This window comes from Egretta garzetta, unplaced genomic scaffold (genome assembly GCF_000687185.1).
Source record: "Egretta garzetta isolate BGI_Z169 unplaced genomic scaffold, ASM68718v1 scaffold46, whole genome shotgun sequence".
In the NCBI taxonomy this organism is placed as follows: Eukaryota; Metazoa; Chordata; class Aves; order Pelecaniformes; family Ardeidae; genus Egretta; species Egretta garzetta.
The window spans coordinates 4,352,864-4,370,608 of record NW_009260268.1 but is presented as its reverse complement, the minus strand read 5'-3'; the positions used below and the strand labels follow the sequence as shown (position 1 = coordinate 4,370,608).

The 17,745-nt window shown below is 39.3% G+C and overlaps 2 protein-coding genes across 2 annotated transcripts in view; one reads left to right on the top strand and one right to left on the bottom strand.

The window, feature by feature from the left end:
* CFAP97 (cilia and flagella associated protein 97) overlaps positions 1–9,975 on the top strand; it is a 24,150-nt gene extending 14,175 nt beyond the window's left edge. Inside the window, exons 4-5 of the mRNA XM_009642405.2 lie at positions 7,358–7,508; positions 8,237–9,975. Of these exons, the coding sequence (XP_009640700.1) occupies positions 7,358–7,508; positions 8,237–8,364 (279 nt within the window). The 3' untranslated portion in view covers positions 8,365–9,975. The remainder of the gene's footprint in view (positions 1–7,357; positions 7,509–8,236) is intronic.
* A 5,986-nt stretch (positions 9,976–15,961) lies between these two features.
* Positions 15,962–17,745, bottom strand: part of SLC25A4 (solute carrier family 25 member 4) — a 75,355-nt gene continuing 73,571 nt past the window's right edge. Inside the window, exons 4-6 of the mRNA XM_035897730.1 lie at positions 17,153–17,639; positions 16,468–16,608; positions 15,962–16,119 (exon numbers count right to left, since the gene is read on the bottom strand). Of these exons, the coding sequence (XP_035753623.1) occupies positions 15,962–16,119; positions 16,468–16,608; positions 17,153–17,639 (786 nt within the window). The remainder of the gene's footprint in view (positions 16,120–16,467; positions 16,609–17,152; positions 17,640–17,745) is intronic.

Here is a 17,745-nt window from a genome sequence, read left to right as displayed (position 1 = left end):
GAAGAAAATTAACTCTATCCCAGCCAAAACCAGCACACCTGTTCAGGAAAATCTGTTAGGTTTTAGTTCTTCCAGCTTTCAGACATCTAGATTGTTAAAACTTTTAAAAGTAGGAAACTTTCTCACCAGCTTCGCTAGACTACAGTTGACCAAAAGAACCTTATATATACTTCGTACGCTGAAAGAATTTGGCATAAATACTTGTTGTAAATGTGTGATATTTCTCATTGTCTGCAGAAGAAATGTTTTTAGGCTTTGGCGGTTTTATGTTGGTAGGAGGGCTTTCTTCATGTGTTGTGGGGTTGGTTTTTTTTGTTGGTGTTTGTTTATTTAGAATGTTGAAGCAGGGCTTGCTCTTCTACATGGACCTTGATAATAAATAGAGTGTATTCTTAGGCTGTGGGGAGGAAGTGCTGTGTCACAGTCACTTTATGATCTAATGGTAATATGCTGTACTCCATAACAATAGATGATTACTGTAATATTAATGTATACGACGTTTCACAATACATTTCTGTTTATTCAAAGCCATCTTTTCCCTTTTGATACATTGCAATACTTTGTCCAAGAATGTCTTGCCTTTGCAACTTTTGGATCAAAAATTCAGAACACCTAAACACATATAGTAATTTCACACGTTGCTGTTTTAGTACATGTTAGAGATTAATGGTTGTTGCTTGTAGTCTGAGAAATAATATCCTTCATTTACTTATTCATTTATGCTTTAGTTGTTGTCATCAGCAACATGAGTGGCCGTGACATCAGAATCATTCCTCAGAATTTATGTTAGGACATCATGCTATTTTAAACTATAAAAATATTTGGTTTATTCTTTTCCCCAAATGCAGGGTGATATATTCTGCTCTTTTTTTCAGAAGAGTGATTCATCATTACAGCTCTTACATTTTGTTTAACATTGCTATCATTTTTGAGCAGTTCTGTTTACTTCTTTGTTCTGTTTGAAGTATATATGCACCTACAGCATCACAGTTGTAACATTGATTTTTCTAGTATTACTTTTTGGGATTACAAGTATGACGTGCTTTTCTCAGAGACTGTAAATGGAAGAAGCTGCTCTACTCTGCCCACTGATGAGCTTCTTTTGCTTTATATAGCTAAAAGTATGTGCTTTATGAACTTATTTTCTTCTGGTCAGCAGCTTTCTTCGCCTTTGTAGATTGAAGAGCTGGAATTCCATGGAACTTCATTATCAATCTTCTGTTATTTGACAGGAATTTTTTTTCTTATACAAGGCCTGAGGTACTGCATTCAGGATATGCTGCTTGATACACCTCTGTGAAATGTTTGTTGGAGAAGAATGCAGGGTTGTGAAATCTACAACAGTAGTCTGTGCAGGGCATCAAAGAGTTTTGATGCAGAGATTGGGGGTGGGGGTGGGGGGCAGTTTCCCCTGTTGGATTACAGCTTTTATAATTTCTTGTCCTGAGGTTAACACTTTGTCTAGGGAAAACTTTCACTTGTTCTGCTAGAACATTCTTGGAGTAATGCCTATATTTACTGTTACCAGAAAGGCAGCTTGATTTCTGGTGCAGGCATTTGACAGCAGAGGTGATGCAGAGAAAGTAATTAAAATATTAGGAAATTAGAGAGGAATCTAAGTGGTTTGGTGCTCTCTGCCTCTGTGAAAGGGTGCAAGGAGGTACAGGGAATATGCGTTGCTCCCACAGACTGTGCTAGAAAGAGCTATAATGGAATAAAAAGGTGTATTGCTCTGAAGAACAGCAGCTAGAGTGATTAGCAGTTTGTGGAAAAAGTGCAATTAGCAAAATAGATTGCTGTTAAAATTAATGACAGAATTTTGTATTTGCTGCTTTTGACTGTGTACTTTCGTAAGTGAAACCTGTTTTTGATTGCTTATCTGAGCTAGCAAGACCAGAGGGCATCTCTTGCCGATAGAGGATGCTGCTGACTCAGAAAACATTCTACTCTTGTGTTTGAAGATACTCTCAACCACATCTCCTCTCCAGTGGAAAGGGACACAAGTGTGACTGACGTGTTACTTTTTTCCTATGTCTGTATTATATGTGTGTCCATCTATATTGACATATTAATCATTATTTCTGCCAATATAAATAACTTACTCGACTTCATAGACTGGACACTACATACCATTTAAACTTTTAATGGTTTATTATGTGATGCAAAAATCTATACTGGTATATACAGGTAAGTATTTGGGGACCTTGAAATACAGATTTGCAGCCACCACACCATTCTTCAGTTGCTTCATCTAAACTTGTAAATAATTCATATCTCCGTAGTGGCTTTTGTTGGTTTTTTTTTTATAATTTTTATTAATTCTGACAAGGATTTAGGTGTTAGATGACCTTAGTGAGCTAATCTGCTGTGTTCAGCCAAGTTCCTAGGGAACCAAGTGACCTTTTGAGTTCACACTGGAAGATCTCAGCAGGTCTGGGACAGCAATTCTTAAGCATTAGATCGAGGGGGATGAGGGTGTTCTTTTCTGTGGATATCTGGTCTTCCCACGCATCCCTGTGCGTTCTTCCTACCCCACACTGTTATGACTCACTGCACGTAACACTCCACATTGTTCATTCCCTTATCTCATACTCCCCCAAAATGTACCCGAACAGATCCTACTCTGATCCCACTTCCAGTATAGTCACCCTGCTGCACCAAAAAACAAACAAAACAAAAACCAAACCAAAACAAAACAAAAAAACCCCAACCACTTACTGTGTTACTGTGCCAGGGCTGTCTTTGTCTTTTCACCTACTTGGTTCCCAAAGTTGTCTGTGCTGCAGATGTCATTAATGCTTCTCCCTACTTCTTGCTCTAGTCATTGTGGCCTCTACCAGCACAAAGATCTTTTAGCCAAACTGTTTCCCTTCTCTTGTAGTCTGGGCTGCCTTCATCTTGTTGGAAAACCTGAACATCCTTTAGAAATGCAAGTAGTGTACCGCTATAAATGTATATTCATTTGTCTCCACTTGATTTGATGGTGCTGGTGGGCTGTGGTAATTGGGTGGGGAGAAAAGAGCAAGGGAGGGATAGTGCCTCTGGCCATCCCCCTAACTGGCTATCACCACATACAAAGAAGATGGCTTATCTTGAGCCACAGCCTTCAATTCTGTGCCGCACTGCACCTGCACTTGCCATCCATGTCATGCTGCAACCAGGGAGGTAACTTCTAGGCATGGAAAGAAACAGGAGAGGGAGGGCACTGGTCCATCAGGGTTGTGCCTGGGCACTTTGTATTTTCCCCCCTTGATGTATTCCACACTGCTTTTTCTCTGCCTTCCTTTTGTACCATCCCTAGATGTACAGAAAGCTGTAGGGAATGCAGTTGTGGAAGAGAAGGTAGTCTTCTGGGTCTTCTTAGGAGCTTAGAAATACTTATGTTGGGTTGGTGGCTCCGTAGAAACTCAAGCACACAAGGTTTTGTAAGGTATTTTCACTTATTGGCTTCAAAGCCATTTTATGCCAAGACTAAAGATAAAATGATGGTAGTTCCTGAGATTACAAAGTGCAACGGAAGGAGATGCTTCTATGGGCCCTCTCATCAGGGGAAGCTATCAGGATGTGGGATTGGCATGCAGATGTGCCTGGCTAAAATGTACTGCAGTATGGTGCAAATACAGTGCAATTATGTGATCAGTATTTAGGCTGTTTGTGGTGAGATTCTTTGCAGTCTGCTGATTCCTGAACCAGACTCAAAATTCCTGAACACTGCTTTGGTAATTATAATACAGGCTGATAATTTGGCAGGTTCAAGCAAAGTTTTGGTTATTTTGCACACTGCTCAATTTTGTGGGATTTTTTTTTTTGTATGCTTAGCCTACTTTCTTTGTGGTGATGCCAGCCACACGTAAACTCGATAGCTGTTCAGTTAAAAAGACTTTTCTGTAGATTGAATAACTTTGAGTATTTTGACATTCAGAGTTTGTCAGGTTAGAGCTAATTAATGAGACTGGCAATTGAAAATGACAAATACTTGTACTGATAAGAAAAGAAGCATGTTCTTGACTGCACTGTTATCTACTTCCCCCTCCCCCACCTGGACTCTGCAAAGGGACAGTGTGGTCACTAACATCAGTGACATTAGAGGAGGCATAGTATAAATAAATTTGAACAGCTGTCAAGGCACACTAGTCAGCTGGTTAGGATTCAAAGGAGGTGAAACTGAAGCTTTCATGCATTTAGAAAGCAAAGTAAAACAAGAAAAAGTAAAGTTGTTTTTTTTTTACTTTCTCTCTGAACTCAGTTTAGGAGTGTTGCATTTTCAGTGGTTTTTTCTTCCTTTTTTCAACATAGCTGCAGAAAAGTATGTACTGATTGTTTTTTTTCTTTTTCCTTTTTCTGTCAGAGCATTAGAATTAGCTTTAGTGCTCTCCTGATATGCCCAAAGTTGAATTAGCAGCATTTGTCTTGGCCCATTGTACAGCAGTGTGGGGTTCCTTTGTTCTCCAGTTGTTGGCAATCTGAAATTTCCTTCTGTCACTGACAATATGTATTTTAGTGTCTTTATAGACACTAATCTATGTCCAGATGCCTAGATTTAGAAAGGATTACCCTATTCCTAGAAGGTAATCATGCAGGAACACCTTCTGTGATTTTTTTCTTGTTTATATTATTATTCTACTTTTATTGTAAACTCAGTATTATAATACAGTAAAATAAAATGTGGGAAATAGAAGCCTTGGGAGGCTTTTTTCCACGCTGGGAGATTATCAATGATATGATATTATATATGTGTTGAGCTTGAATCAAGAGCTCTGAGGAGCTACAATGCAATTTAGAGCAACTAATGATGTTCCTGCCATTAGTGTCTGTTACTTTTTTTTTATTACTCCTTAAATCTGATCGGGAACATGTATTTGGTTCTGAACACCTGGATTATGTTATGTGATCTAATTCTTTAGTCATTAAGATCAATGATGAAATTTCTATTTACTTTAGTGGTGCAGGATTAAGGCTCCAGAGATCCAGCACTTAAAAAGAACGAGGGAAGTGGCAGTGTTCTTCAGTCTGTTCCTCAAAAGGAAAACATAATGAAAGAATTAGTAGATTTATATGTATAATTGAAAAAGAACATCTGTTCAAGGTACTTGTGCCATTGTACAAGGTAGTTCCTTGGTTAAGGACCTCAAAATTGTAGGGTTGGTAATAAAAATATAAGAATCAGATTAGTTCCGGGTTACAGATTTAGTAGGTCAGGACTGCCATTGCAATGTGTTGACAAGTTCACTTCTGTGTGCAGTAGGCTGTTCTCCAGACTGCAGAATTCATGACCGCAAATAGCGTGTAAGTTAACATGCCCTTGGTACAATTCGCAGCAGAGGGCAAGGGAACCATAGGAGCTATTCTCTCATTCTGCAGAAGAGCTTTTCTTAGAACACTTCTGCACCACAGAATCTATATCTGCTCTTTCTGTAGCTCTGAGCTGTATCAAGTCCAGTGCTAACCTGTTCAGAAAGTAATGTTTTAATGCTAAGAGAGGTTTTTGTTTGTTTGGGTTTTAGGATTGTTTTTTGTTTTTTTTTTTTTTGCTGTAGTAATGGGAACTTCATACTTGTCAAAATACAGGCATAAAAGCAAAAGCAGAGAATTGTATTTAAACTAGAATAAAGTGGACATGTGTAAATATTGTATGTTCAGAATCAAGCTTGAAATTACTGGAGTGTTACGGTATGCAAATTCTATGAGGCTGTTACAGTTGGAGTGCAGACTTGAAACATGCTTGACTCTCATAGGGGAGTCACTTGTACAATTCACCTGATCCATTTGCGATTGAACTGAAAATATTGAGAGCTTCTGGTTTTAATTTTGAAGGTAAATAAGTGATCTCTGCAAGTCTAAATGTATGTAGTTGTGTTAGAAGATGCAGATGAAGTTGTGAGTAAAATGTTGGATGTAACAAGTTGACCATTTCATGTTCCGCAACGGGCTTTATTGAAGAGCTATTTCTAGCTCAAGTCCTTCCTTTGACTTTTGCTTACTTAGGTATTTCCACTTGATGATGAACTGACTGGCACTTGATGCAAGCACTTGTGACATATTATGCCTGAGCCAAAAATCACTTGTCCTTTCTCCCTTGTGCACTCTGTGCAGGTTTCCAGTGCCCATGCATGAACTACCAAGACTTTGTAGATTCCTGTTACAGTTAGACAATGACAACTGACATCCTGTGACTACTATACAATTTTCTAAGTCACTTTCTGTAAATCTTTTTATTCTTCTAAAAATAAATAAATAAATAATACCTGATTGGTAGTGGGGAAGAATGATCATTTCGTATAAAGGGCACTTTAATGGCTATACAGACAGATTCTTGACTTCTAGCATGTACGTATGCATCTAGACAATACACTCTTATTAACAAAGGTATTTTTAGTACTTTGGAGACTTGTGTAATCACGGTTTTCTTTGTCTCTCATTGATAGGATGCATGTCATAACCTCGACCAGCAATGGTTTTGTCATTGCCAATGTTTGTAGATCATCAAATGAATTGAAATTAGTTAGCAGAGGGAATGTATAGATTTATGCAAGGCACGCACTGGAGGCAAAATATATTAAAAAAGTGTGGAAGTTGTATGTAGCTGGGTACTTCCAAATTTGTCCTGCCATCAGGTTCTTTTTTTAGATTATGGAAATGTCTTAATCCTAGTTTCAAGTAGAAGTAGTTACACAGAATGGGAAACTGTCTGTATCTTACAAATACTGTGTAAGTAGCTGTTCTAATTTAATGCTTGCTGCATATTTACCAGGGTTAATTCAACAAGAGGAAATGATGCCTATAACACTAATTTCAACTAGAATGTCTTAAAATTGCATTATGGATAAAACAAACAGTGTCTGGTGGATGTTTGTGCTTTCCTTTTGACATAACTTTCACAGAATTGAGGCCAGTAATTCTCTCTAGGGATCTTGTAGGGCAATAATAAAATGGTCTAAGTATGTTTGCAAATCAAAGATATAAAACAACTTATCATTCCAGAAATTTATGAGAGAGGAATATAGTCAAAGGTCGGATTAGAAGAGCACAGCCCATCTTCCCACCACCTTTATTATTGCCAAACAGATATTTTTTTCTCAAGTTATCATAAGGTAGAGAACTATGGGGTACTAAAGATGTAAACAACATAGAATTGATGAGATGTGAGGGATACTTACTATTTGTGTCGTCTTCTAACACTAAGAAAAGAATTAAATGTGAGCAGAATAGCCTATGCTGGTCACCAGTGGAGGAGATAGTGTTGTGCAGTGCAAAAATTTTGGGGGCTTGTTGCATTTCAAAAAAAAAAATCAATTTGTTTTGAGGCTTCTTGTTCATCCTTCCTCTTTCTTGATGATATTTTTTCTTCAATATTAAGGCTTTCCTGAAAAGACTGGAAGCAGTGAAACCAACAGCTGGTATGAGGCGTTCTGAACAATTGATGGACTATCAGCGCCAGATGAGTTACCTAAATTCTTCACCATCTGTAAGGAGAGGAAAATCTGCTTTCAGCCAGCTTAGTCCTTCCAGTAAGTACATTGAAGTTGCAGATTCTTGAATTTCTTTCCATGTGTTTATCTTTTTATAATTCAGAATTGTGAAGCACTTACTGCTAAGAATAGCAAATAAGTTCCTTTCTCTGTCATCCTTAGGTTGATCACTTATCACACAGAAATCATTAAAGTGATTTTTTTAATCATAGCAAAAGCATGACCACCGTATGAATTGTTTATGTACCATCCTAAATTTCTAATAAATTATCTTGTCAACCTTTTTTTCCAAGAAGGTCAAAAAGTCAGTATTGTAAAGAAGTAAAGAAGTATTTTTCATTTTGCCTGTATGCTTTATTGAAAAGAGAAGAGAAGGAAAAAAAAATAAACCCAACACAGAAACCTCAAAGAAGTTTTAAATTCTCATTCAGAGATGTTAATCTACTGATAGTAGCCTTGTTTCTCTTAGAAATTATGTGTGTAATACTTGGAAGTAGATTGTGTCCCCATAGTACCATACAAGTCAGGTTAAAGGACCACAGCACTGTGGCATAAGCTTGAATTTTTTGTCCTCACCATTTACAAATAACTCGTAATGTTTTGGGTTTGTATTCAACTTGCTGGTTTTTTTCCTGGAAACTATGGTAATGAGTGTTGCAATACTAATATAGCATGAAGTTTTCTGTTGTACCAAGCATAGGTGTTCTCACTCTTCTTTTTTTTTTTTTTTTTTTTTTTTGTGTGTGTGTGTGCATGTGTATTAACAGGAGGCACTTCAAGAGCATCCGCTGTACCAAGTACAATGAGCCAGAAGAATGAAAAACCTGTGGCTGATACAGCCGGTGGGGCATTACAGAGACCTAAACCCACTAATGTTCGTGCTGCTTGGTTATAAATGCATTCTTTGCCTTGCATTCTGAAATGATCTTCAGACGTCTATTTTTAGTGCGTTTGTAAATTCTATGTGCAAAAATATTTTCTGCATTGTTCAGTGATTAAAATGCATTGCATATGATACAATTGCTTATAAAGTGGTTTTAAGTGAACACTTTCCCTTCAGTCAGTGTTTTCCATGACAGGAAGAACTTATGAAAGAGGAGGTATTTAAACAGACAAATTAAATAGACATTGCTAATTATTATTTTATTCTCAAATCATAAGTGGAATTTGTATCCATAACATGGAAGGACAGAATTGCTGCACTATAGGTGCAAGATGTAAAGAAAATCTTTAATAATATTTAAAAATATTGCATTAAACTCAAAAGCGTATGCTTAATTCCTAGATCATCCTTGCTTTTCATCCTGGCTTTAGGTAAGCCTTCTGAACTTTGTGGGTCATGTTCTTATGACTGAAAGAATCTTCTTTTTACAGCAGCGTGAAGGGATGAAAAGCAGATTGTGTATTTCTGCATGTTTAGCTAGAATACTAAGGCTACAGAAGGTGGTGTTCTGCCATTCTTGCACTCCAGGTGTTGAACGTTTGTTTTGTACTCAAGGCTGTGTCTCTTCCAGATTTAAAAGAATTTTTGAAGTTGTATTGGGACCTTTGCGTAGGAAAGAAGCATCTGATGCTATCTGAGCAAGAGTAAAGACTGAAACAAACCATTTCAGATTCATTCTAAACAAGAGTAATTTTTAGTCACTTCTCAAGCTAGAGAATACTAAGCAAGGGAAATATTTCATGGCCCTGCTTTTGCAGATCCTTGCCCTTCTCAGTGGGGAGATAGAAACTTGAGCTGCAGGAAACTTGAACATCTGATTTTGAGAGCAACTGCTAACCAGGATTTAAAAAGAAAAAAAGACAGTAGAAAACAGAAAATCTTGCTCTGCTTCTTAACCTGTTTTTTAATGTCACATTCATACAAAATATTTGTGGTAGTGTCAGATAAGCTTCCGTAACAATATGCATTTACAAGGAGAGCAAAATTTAATGGAATTGGTAATTGCAAATAGTAGGTGGTATGCTTTATTTCTATACATAAAGGCAAACTCTGAGTGAGTTTATTTTCCAGGACTGTAGTCTTACAAAGAGCATAAATTGTGATGCTACTATCCATGGATATTGCAGGAACCCTGCTTGCTTCCCCAGCTTCTTCCCAGGAGAGATACAGGAAATCTCTCTGTATTACACATAAAGAAAAAAAGCTGTATTCAGTAATGCTGCGTCTTAGCCCAATGAAAAGGAAAGTTTATTATTCTTTGCTTGTGCTTGCATGAGGGCTTAGGCTTTCAGGTATTCTGCATTGTAATAAACTTTTTACTTGGTCCTGTGTGATAGTTTGGCAGAGCTTCTGCACCTGGTAACCTGCGGATCAAATTTAGCTGTTTGACAATATTTGAACTTCTAACTTTAAGCAGCATTGTGGCAAACAGATTTTTATTGCAACAATTATTCATTGGTAGGGACTGCAAGGAAGTTTTTGCATAGTGCTGCTGTATTTATTTGTATTATTGTGCTAATTAAAATTATTCACTATTTAAAGATTTTTGTCCTAGAATGTGAATATCAGGGTCATGGTTTAAATACTTTTGAATGTTCATATGATATGTTTTTTCTGTGAAGGAATTCACAAAATGGATTACTTTTAATCACTTCATCTTATTTTATTTAACTTTGATATGAAAGACTGTCAATTTTGTATGTCATTTTTGTAAATCATAAGAAATAAAATATTTAACATTAATTTTTTGTCATTGCAGTGGCTGCTTTCAGAATTTTATAATTGGTATTGAAGTGCAAAGGAGCTCATTGAAGAAGGGTTTCGTATTACATGTAGTAGAGGAAAGTGCAAAGAATCAGTTTATTCATTGATACGCTTTACCCTGTTAGTGACTTTCGTGTGTGTTTTGGTTTTTTTTAAATAAGCCATATTGACAGGTCTTCATTAAGTTAGATAATCTCATCAAGATTTTTATAGCAAAAAAACCTGTTTCTAATAGACTTGTTCTCTGTCTTTTTTTTGGTAAGCTGCCTCTTCGTTCTTTTCTATTTCGCTTTTTTTTTTTTTTTTTTTTTTCCTTCCCTCCAGAAGATCTCTTGGAAAGAAAAGTACAAGCTGCTTTGGTTCTTCCTTAAAGTAAACTGCCACACTGGTTTGACATGTGGTTTCAGGTAGGAGCCAGTCTCCCTGCTAAAGTGACAGGATTGCCAGTTTGGGTGACAGCAGTGGCTAATTGATCTCGCTACTCTGAGAAATGGACTGTGATGCCTCTGTTGTGGCTTTGCTCTGTAAGTGTCCCTGCCTCATTGTGGGCTTTGATTTTCCAGGATAGGGTTCTGCTGTGTAGTCTTTCTACAATGCCGAAGGTCTTAAAGAAAGCCCTAGTTCAGATCATTGACTATATGAGAAGAACAGGGAGTGATGGTGCATCCCTGTCTGGATAGGTGACATGTGAAGGGCATTTTCCCAAGTAGACCACTGAATCCTTTTTAGAACTCAGTTTTAATCCCAGGGAACCCAAGAGGTTCAAGCTGATTTGGAAGACTCACACAAGACCATTCCTCATATGAAATGTACAGGCTTTCCCCTGTGCCAGAGCCTGTCTTCGCTCGATTGCTTGCAGTCTTTACTGAAGATCCTGAGGCAACTCTGCTGTCATCCTGCCACTCAGATGTGGGTTTGTCCGATTGTCCGAAATCAAATGGCTGGCTGGATTTATGTCTTCAGTGATGCATGTAGACTTTACATTGGACTGTATTTTCCTGATTGTCATCTAATGAGTTTAGGATAAACCCCTGTAAAAAAAGCCTGAGACAATTCCTTCTAGCGGGTCATCAATAACATTTTTATCCCAGTGCTTTTCCTTGTTCTTCATGGTCAGTAGACAAAAACAACTTCCTGCCTTCCTGACCCGGGCAGCTCATTGAGTCACCTGGCAGATGAGAGCTCGTGGCTTTCCCTGGAGCACAGTCTGCACATCAGTGTGATGGAGATGAGAGCAGTACTGGACTTCATCAAGCCTTCTAGCTGCGCAGTCATAACTATCGTAGGCAGGCGATGATGAATACACAGTGATGTATCAACAAACCAAATGGTGAGGGAGAAGAAAAGGCTCCTTCAGTACCAAAGTGGTATGTCTTATGAACCCAGTACACTGAGTACATCTTTTGTGGTGTTCACCTGCTCAAAGTCTTGAGCAAATTAGTGGATTAACCACGGCATTGTCACCTGATGAATGAGGAAATACAGAAACATAGAGCTGTGTGTGCAGCCATCTTCCAGGACTGAAATAATGTTGAGGTCATCCTGTTTCAGATATTGGCAGGGATTGCTAGTGCTTGTGATACAGATCTGGTTTGTCTTCAGGATGCATGGTTCTAACACCTTGTCCAAGAAAGCATCTATATGTGTCCAGGTAACTCTCCTCCTGGCCAAGATGAGACAGGATTTGTCAAAATTGATCCTTGTGGCTGTCACTTACGGTTCCAGGGCCGCCTGTGTTATTCACTAGAGAGTCCTAAAATGCTGTTCTCCATGATTTTTGTTCTGGGCTGTGACTGTACAAAAATCATAGTTCTCTCCACTGTATTATATGTGGTCAAAGCTTGGAACAAAAATGACGGGTCTGAGTTCTTTCCACACAGTGGCTCTTAGGACTAGAACATGCTGTTGAGAAGTTTTCTGGTTTAAAGTGAGAGGGGCTTCACCAGGGGAATGGAGGCGGCTGAGATTTGCCACCTGGGCCATGATGCTTCTTTTGCTTGACATCCTAGGTTGGCTAGTGGGACTCTCCATTTCCAGCTGAGATCCAATAACCCGAACTGTGGCATCCCTGCAGATGGAACGTTCTTCTGGTTTTTGAATAACCTAGCAAGGTTTTTTCCTTCTGCTATGCTTCTCACCATGTGTTAAACTCTTCCCTATGGCTTTTAAATAACTGATGGCTGCTGCTTCTGTGACAAGTGTAGGGCAGAGAGTTGAGGTTATCACCTTCAGAAAGGTGGGAAAGATTCAGTTTGCTGTCAAAGATTCTCCCCCTCCTGCTCTCTGCATAGGCTACACTCCTTAGAGACAGGTTTATCTTTCAGACCCACCTGAAGTTCCTAACTTCATCTTATCCAAAAGATCAGGATACCTCAGCTATCTCCCCAGAAAGTGTCCTGTCAGAGCTGGCCAGTACACTATATGCTGCATGGTAGGTGGGCTTTGTCCTTCTGTATTAGTAGGATATATTGCCAGGCTATTTGGGACGGGTTTCCCAGTTGTTCAAGTGTGAGATATAAGGCAATAATGGTTTTGATGCAGGCTTTTGCCTGCATGGTTTGGCTGTGACTATTGCAAAGGTGTAAAGGGACTGGGGCAGTGACAACCAAGGTTTGAGTTCAAACAGCAGTTGGAGGCTATCTGCAAGGTCTTCTGCTTTCCAGCTTTGCGGAGCTGGTGGCTGGATGCTCGGTTACGCTTCCAGTAAGTGTTACGCTGAGTGCCACGGGCTCAGGGTAGAGCTGCTTTCAGGTCAATGGTTATTTCATTGACAGTTTCAAACTCTTACCCCAAGCATCCTTCTGGAGAGCACTGCCTGGACTGTGCCACAGGGTGCACAGGGGTGTAACCATTCAACCAGAAATAAGGAGCCATCTACCTATAAGTGTTTTCCATATGTATTATTTAATGTATTCTCTATTCTTCCCCAGGGGATTTTTCCTGCACTGATACTCCTCACTCTCCTTTTTAATAGCCTTTATTCCTCCTTTATCTTTTGCCCTTTTTTTTTTTTCTGGAATATAGTAACTCCTTTCATTTACACTCATCTGAAGTTTGTTTTGCTTCCTCCTAATTCTCTTACTGCTCATGCACACATACACTCCCCCCCCCGGGTTTGGCACCTCTGTGTATTACAATCTGTCATTGTTTCTGTTTTCTTTGTATCAAACTTAGATCTTCTCTAAAACATCCAAACACCATGTTTGCAACCTTGTCAGCGAGGTAAATGCGAAATGCATAGTTGCAGTGTGTTAGCAGGCTTCTCATATGGAACCGTTAGGAACACGTGAAGGAAGGAGAAAAGGAAGAGAAAGGGCAGAAGCAGGCAGGTAAAGCTTTTAACTAAGACTCCTACAATAAGCACTTTGAAAAAGAGTAGAAAGATTTTCTTTACAAACTTAGGGTCCAACAGGTTGCAACCTTGGTTATTTACTCCTGGCAAGAAAAAGGACCAGGTATCTAGAAAAGCGATAGATACCATGATAGTGACCATGAAAGGAGATGAAACAATTGGGCCAGGTTGAAAGAAACACTATCTTTGTGAAACAAAAAATAATTAAATTTAGGTAATTTAAAAATAGTCTATAATTTTTGGACCAGCTTTTTTTCCCAAATGCTTCAGTTCCTCAGGTGGATAGAAGTTGCTTCCAGATACTGTTTTAGTAGCTTGTACCTGCCTTCAGGGAGAACAGAGCTGCTGGTCTGAATCTGTAGCAGACACCCACAGCCTGTCATGCTAAGTGACAGAGAGCCAAGACAGACACCTGTGCGTGACAAAAAATTAATTTCAAATACAGGAAACAGATAACTGGAAGCCAAAGCACGGAACTTGGAACTGATCAAAATGTGCATGTCTTAGCTCTCTCCATCTACTGCTACTCACAAAACTGGTTAATCCAGAGTTCTCATCTGCAGACTCAGTTATGAAAATCATAGACCAAGTGTGCTTGCAGTAACTGGGTAGTTCAGCGATAGTCACATGCATTATTAACTAAGATACATTCTATTTGTGGATGCTATTTGTGGATGCTATTTGGGAGACTTGTTCCATTTATACTCCAGAATAATCTATTTTCGCAGAACAAGGAATAATACTCTCTGCATCAGCTTGCTTTTCCACACTTTCACACAAGCAATGCTGTGAGGCCAGGTGTCAGGGAAAGGCAGCTTACAGCAGTGACAGCACCTGCAAGAACATTCCACCTCAGGCAACACTAACCCCTTCATTAAAGCAATGCTGTTCACTCATCAATTCTACTAGCCCAGGCATCATCTACTCCACAGTTTATATTCAACATGGAAATGGCCAGCTGTGTAACTAGCCAGCCTTTCACCTTCAAGTACAGCTTGTGCAATTCCAACATTTATGTTTCCAGTTTTTTACTCTAGAAATTACAGGCATTCTAGAATTTTTATCAAAAATCCACAAGGGCACCTTACTTCTACATATCAAGTAAAAGATGCAGCTAAAATAAAAGCTTATTGACTATTACTTCCTTAGTGGTACCCCTTTTCCTAGGTAGATACATAACAGACTTTTTTTTTATATGTAGTCTAACTGAACACTTGAAACAGGCACAACTCACTTTCCCTCCTTTGCCTAACCAGAGCACTTATACTTCAGTGGGTTCACAGCCATGCAGCATCTAAAATTTAAAAACTCTGTATTGAGCATGTTCTGACCTCACTGGTAATTCATAGCTCAAGTTGCCTGTAATGGTATAGTTGGAAGCATAGTTATTTTAGTAACTCAGAAGTAGTCCATGCTAGAATACTTTTTCAAGTAAAATAAACAGCAATGACTCCACTATCAAATGAAGACATACTTCAAAGTTAAGGGTAATATAAATGAATTATCAAAGTAGTTAAGACTATATAGTAGTTTATCTGTAAGACAACTGGCTGCAGTACCCTCAAGCTGAAACCACTTGGTTTTGCTATTGTAGAATTGTCAATAATCATTCCACCTACATAAAACTGTTAGAAAACTTTCAAGAGGCTGTCAGTACCAAACCACCATTAAGAGTGTGCTGATTAGCACATCACCTTAAAGGACATGTACTTGTAATGTGTTCAGTGTACTGAAAACAACAGGAAAAAGTTCATTAATATATTTATTTCATGATTTCAGTTTTAGTTCAATTGAACATCAGAGCAGACAACTTTTTGCTTTGTGAAGATACAGGGAATTTTTTGAAATGCTGTATTTCCATATTCTACAAAGTATGTTTGAAAAATCAGATTACGGTTTCAACCGTATGATTGTATAATTTGTCATTAACAAGGCTGCAGTTAGGAACTCAGCCTGGTGCTTTAGTATAGCTTATGTTTTCAGACATACTTTTCACTTAATAGCATATATTAAAAAAATACAGCTTTAGAAGAAAACATGATTTTAATTCATGTTATAAGTGTCATCACACTGTTGGGTAGCTAGAGACATCACTTAATACAACAGGTATTTCTGAAGATCTCATGCTATTAAGAGTTCACAATATTAGATTTTAAACTCACTATAGACCACCTGTCTCCAGACAAAATATATTACATAAAATTTGAAGTATAATATATACACATATTCCAATACAAATGTTGGAGGAATTTTCATACAAAATGTAACTGTAATGTAGTGGACAATTTTTAAATTAATGCATCCTCATCTCAACCAGATATGTTACTCAAATTGTACTGTTTCCCTAGGAAATATTTTGTTGTCCAATACATCACAATAGCATATTTTTTAAAAAAGTTGATTGAGAACAATTGAACTACATTATGTTAAGTTTTAGACATATTTCTTGATTTCATCATAAAGTACTAATACAAAAGCTCCGCCCATGCCTCTCAACACATTCGACCAGGCACCTTTGAAGAACGCTTTGGATCCTTCATCTTTAGCTATCTTCTTCCAGCAATCAATTGTGCCCTTGTACATAATATCAGCTGTGGAAACAGACAGAAAGGTCAGAAGGGTTGAAGTTATACAGCAATCAACTTTTATATATTTAAAACAAGGAATAAGCAAACTATAGCCAAGAATTGAAAATTAAGTAATCAATTAATGAAAAGTAATTTTAATTCTCCACATGGAAATCAAAACAAATCAACTCTCAGCCTCTTAAGTGAACATGACAAACAACCAGCAATGTGTTCCCATAGCTTTTTTTTTTTATGGAGTCTAGTAAGGTCATTAGTTTTTTAGAAGACAAAAAAATACCCAGCATCTCCCACCATATCTCAATGAAGAGATACTTTCTGCTGCCAGAACACCATAGGAGCACTTATTCTTACCTCCCTTTCGGCCAGACTGCATCATCATCCTACGTCGCACAGTATCAAAAGGGTAAGAAACCAGCCCTGCTACTGCAGTGACAGTCTGGGCAATCATCCAGCTCACTACGATATGCACATTCTTTGGATCAGGCAACATACCTGCCATCAAGAACAAACGAGGAGAGTCAGTATGGAGGCAAAGGGTTGTGGGAAAGGTGGCAGTGGAAGGAACAATCGCCCACTCAATCAACCCAATTCCATCACACCTGCAACTGCTCCCTTCATCAGTATTTTACTATTAACAGGTACTATGAGTAAGAGAAGTTTATAGGGCTGTTGGGTTTTGGGATCTAAGCCCTCTTCATGCTCCCTGACCAAAAGGTCTCTCCTGCAGACCCCTCTCATGCTTGTGTCATGAGCTGCAATGAGGAACAAGCTACCACACAAGCCCATCTCTGCAAGCCTTAAGACAGAGAAAGAAACTGGAAAGTGTCTGAAAACACACTGCAAACCCAAGGCTTCTGCTCAGAGCAGCAAGTTGAGAGAGCAGGAATGCATTTCAGAAGCCCCTGCACATGTGCTAGCACTACCACCCTGAAGGGGTGCTGAGCCAAGCCCTGCTTGTCCTTGTACTGCCACGTGCCCTAGAGTGCCTTTACTGAATGGATCTTCCCTTGCAGTCACTTCTCCACACAGTTCTTACCCTTGGCCGTGTCATAAACCCCAAAATAGGCTGCTCTGTAGATGATGATGCCCTGGACAGACACACTGAATCCTTGGTACAGGCCCCTCAAGCCATCAGACTTGAAGATCTTCATGATGCAGTCGCCCAGCCCAGTGAACTCCCTCTCGCTGGCTCCTTTGCCCACATCAGCCGCCAGCCGGGTCCTGGCGAAATCCAGCGGGTAGACGAAGCAGAGGGAGGTGGCTCCCGCCGCACCCCCGGACGCCAGGTTCCCTGCGAAGTAGCGCCAGAACTGCTTGCGCCTGTCCACTCCCCCCAGGAAGATCTGCTTGTACTTGTCCTTGAAGGCAAAGTTGAGGGCCTGGGTGGGGAAGTACCGGATGACGTTGGCCAGGTTGCCTCTCCAGAAGGAGATGATGCCTTGCTCCTTGGGGATGCGGACTATGCAATCGATGATACCCTTGTACTGCTTCTCTGCCGTGATCTGTTTGCTGGCATGCTGGACCTGTACGGAAGAGAAGGAGGAGGGGTGGGAGGGTAGAGAGAGGGGCACTGCAGGGTTGACCCCGCACGGCGGCCCGCTGAAGGGCAGGGACGGGGCCTGCCCCGCC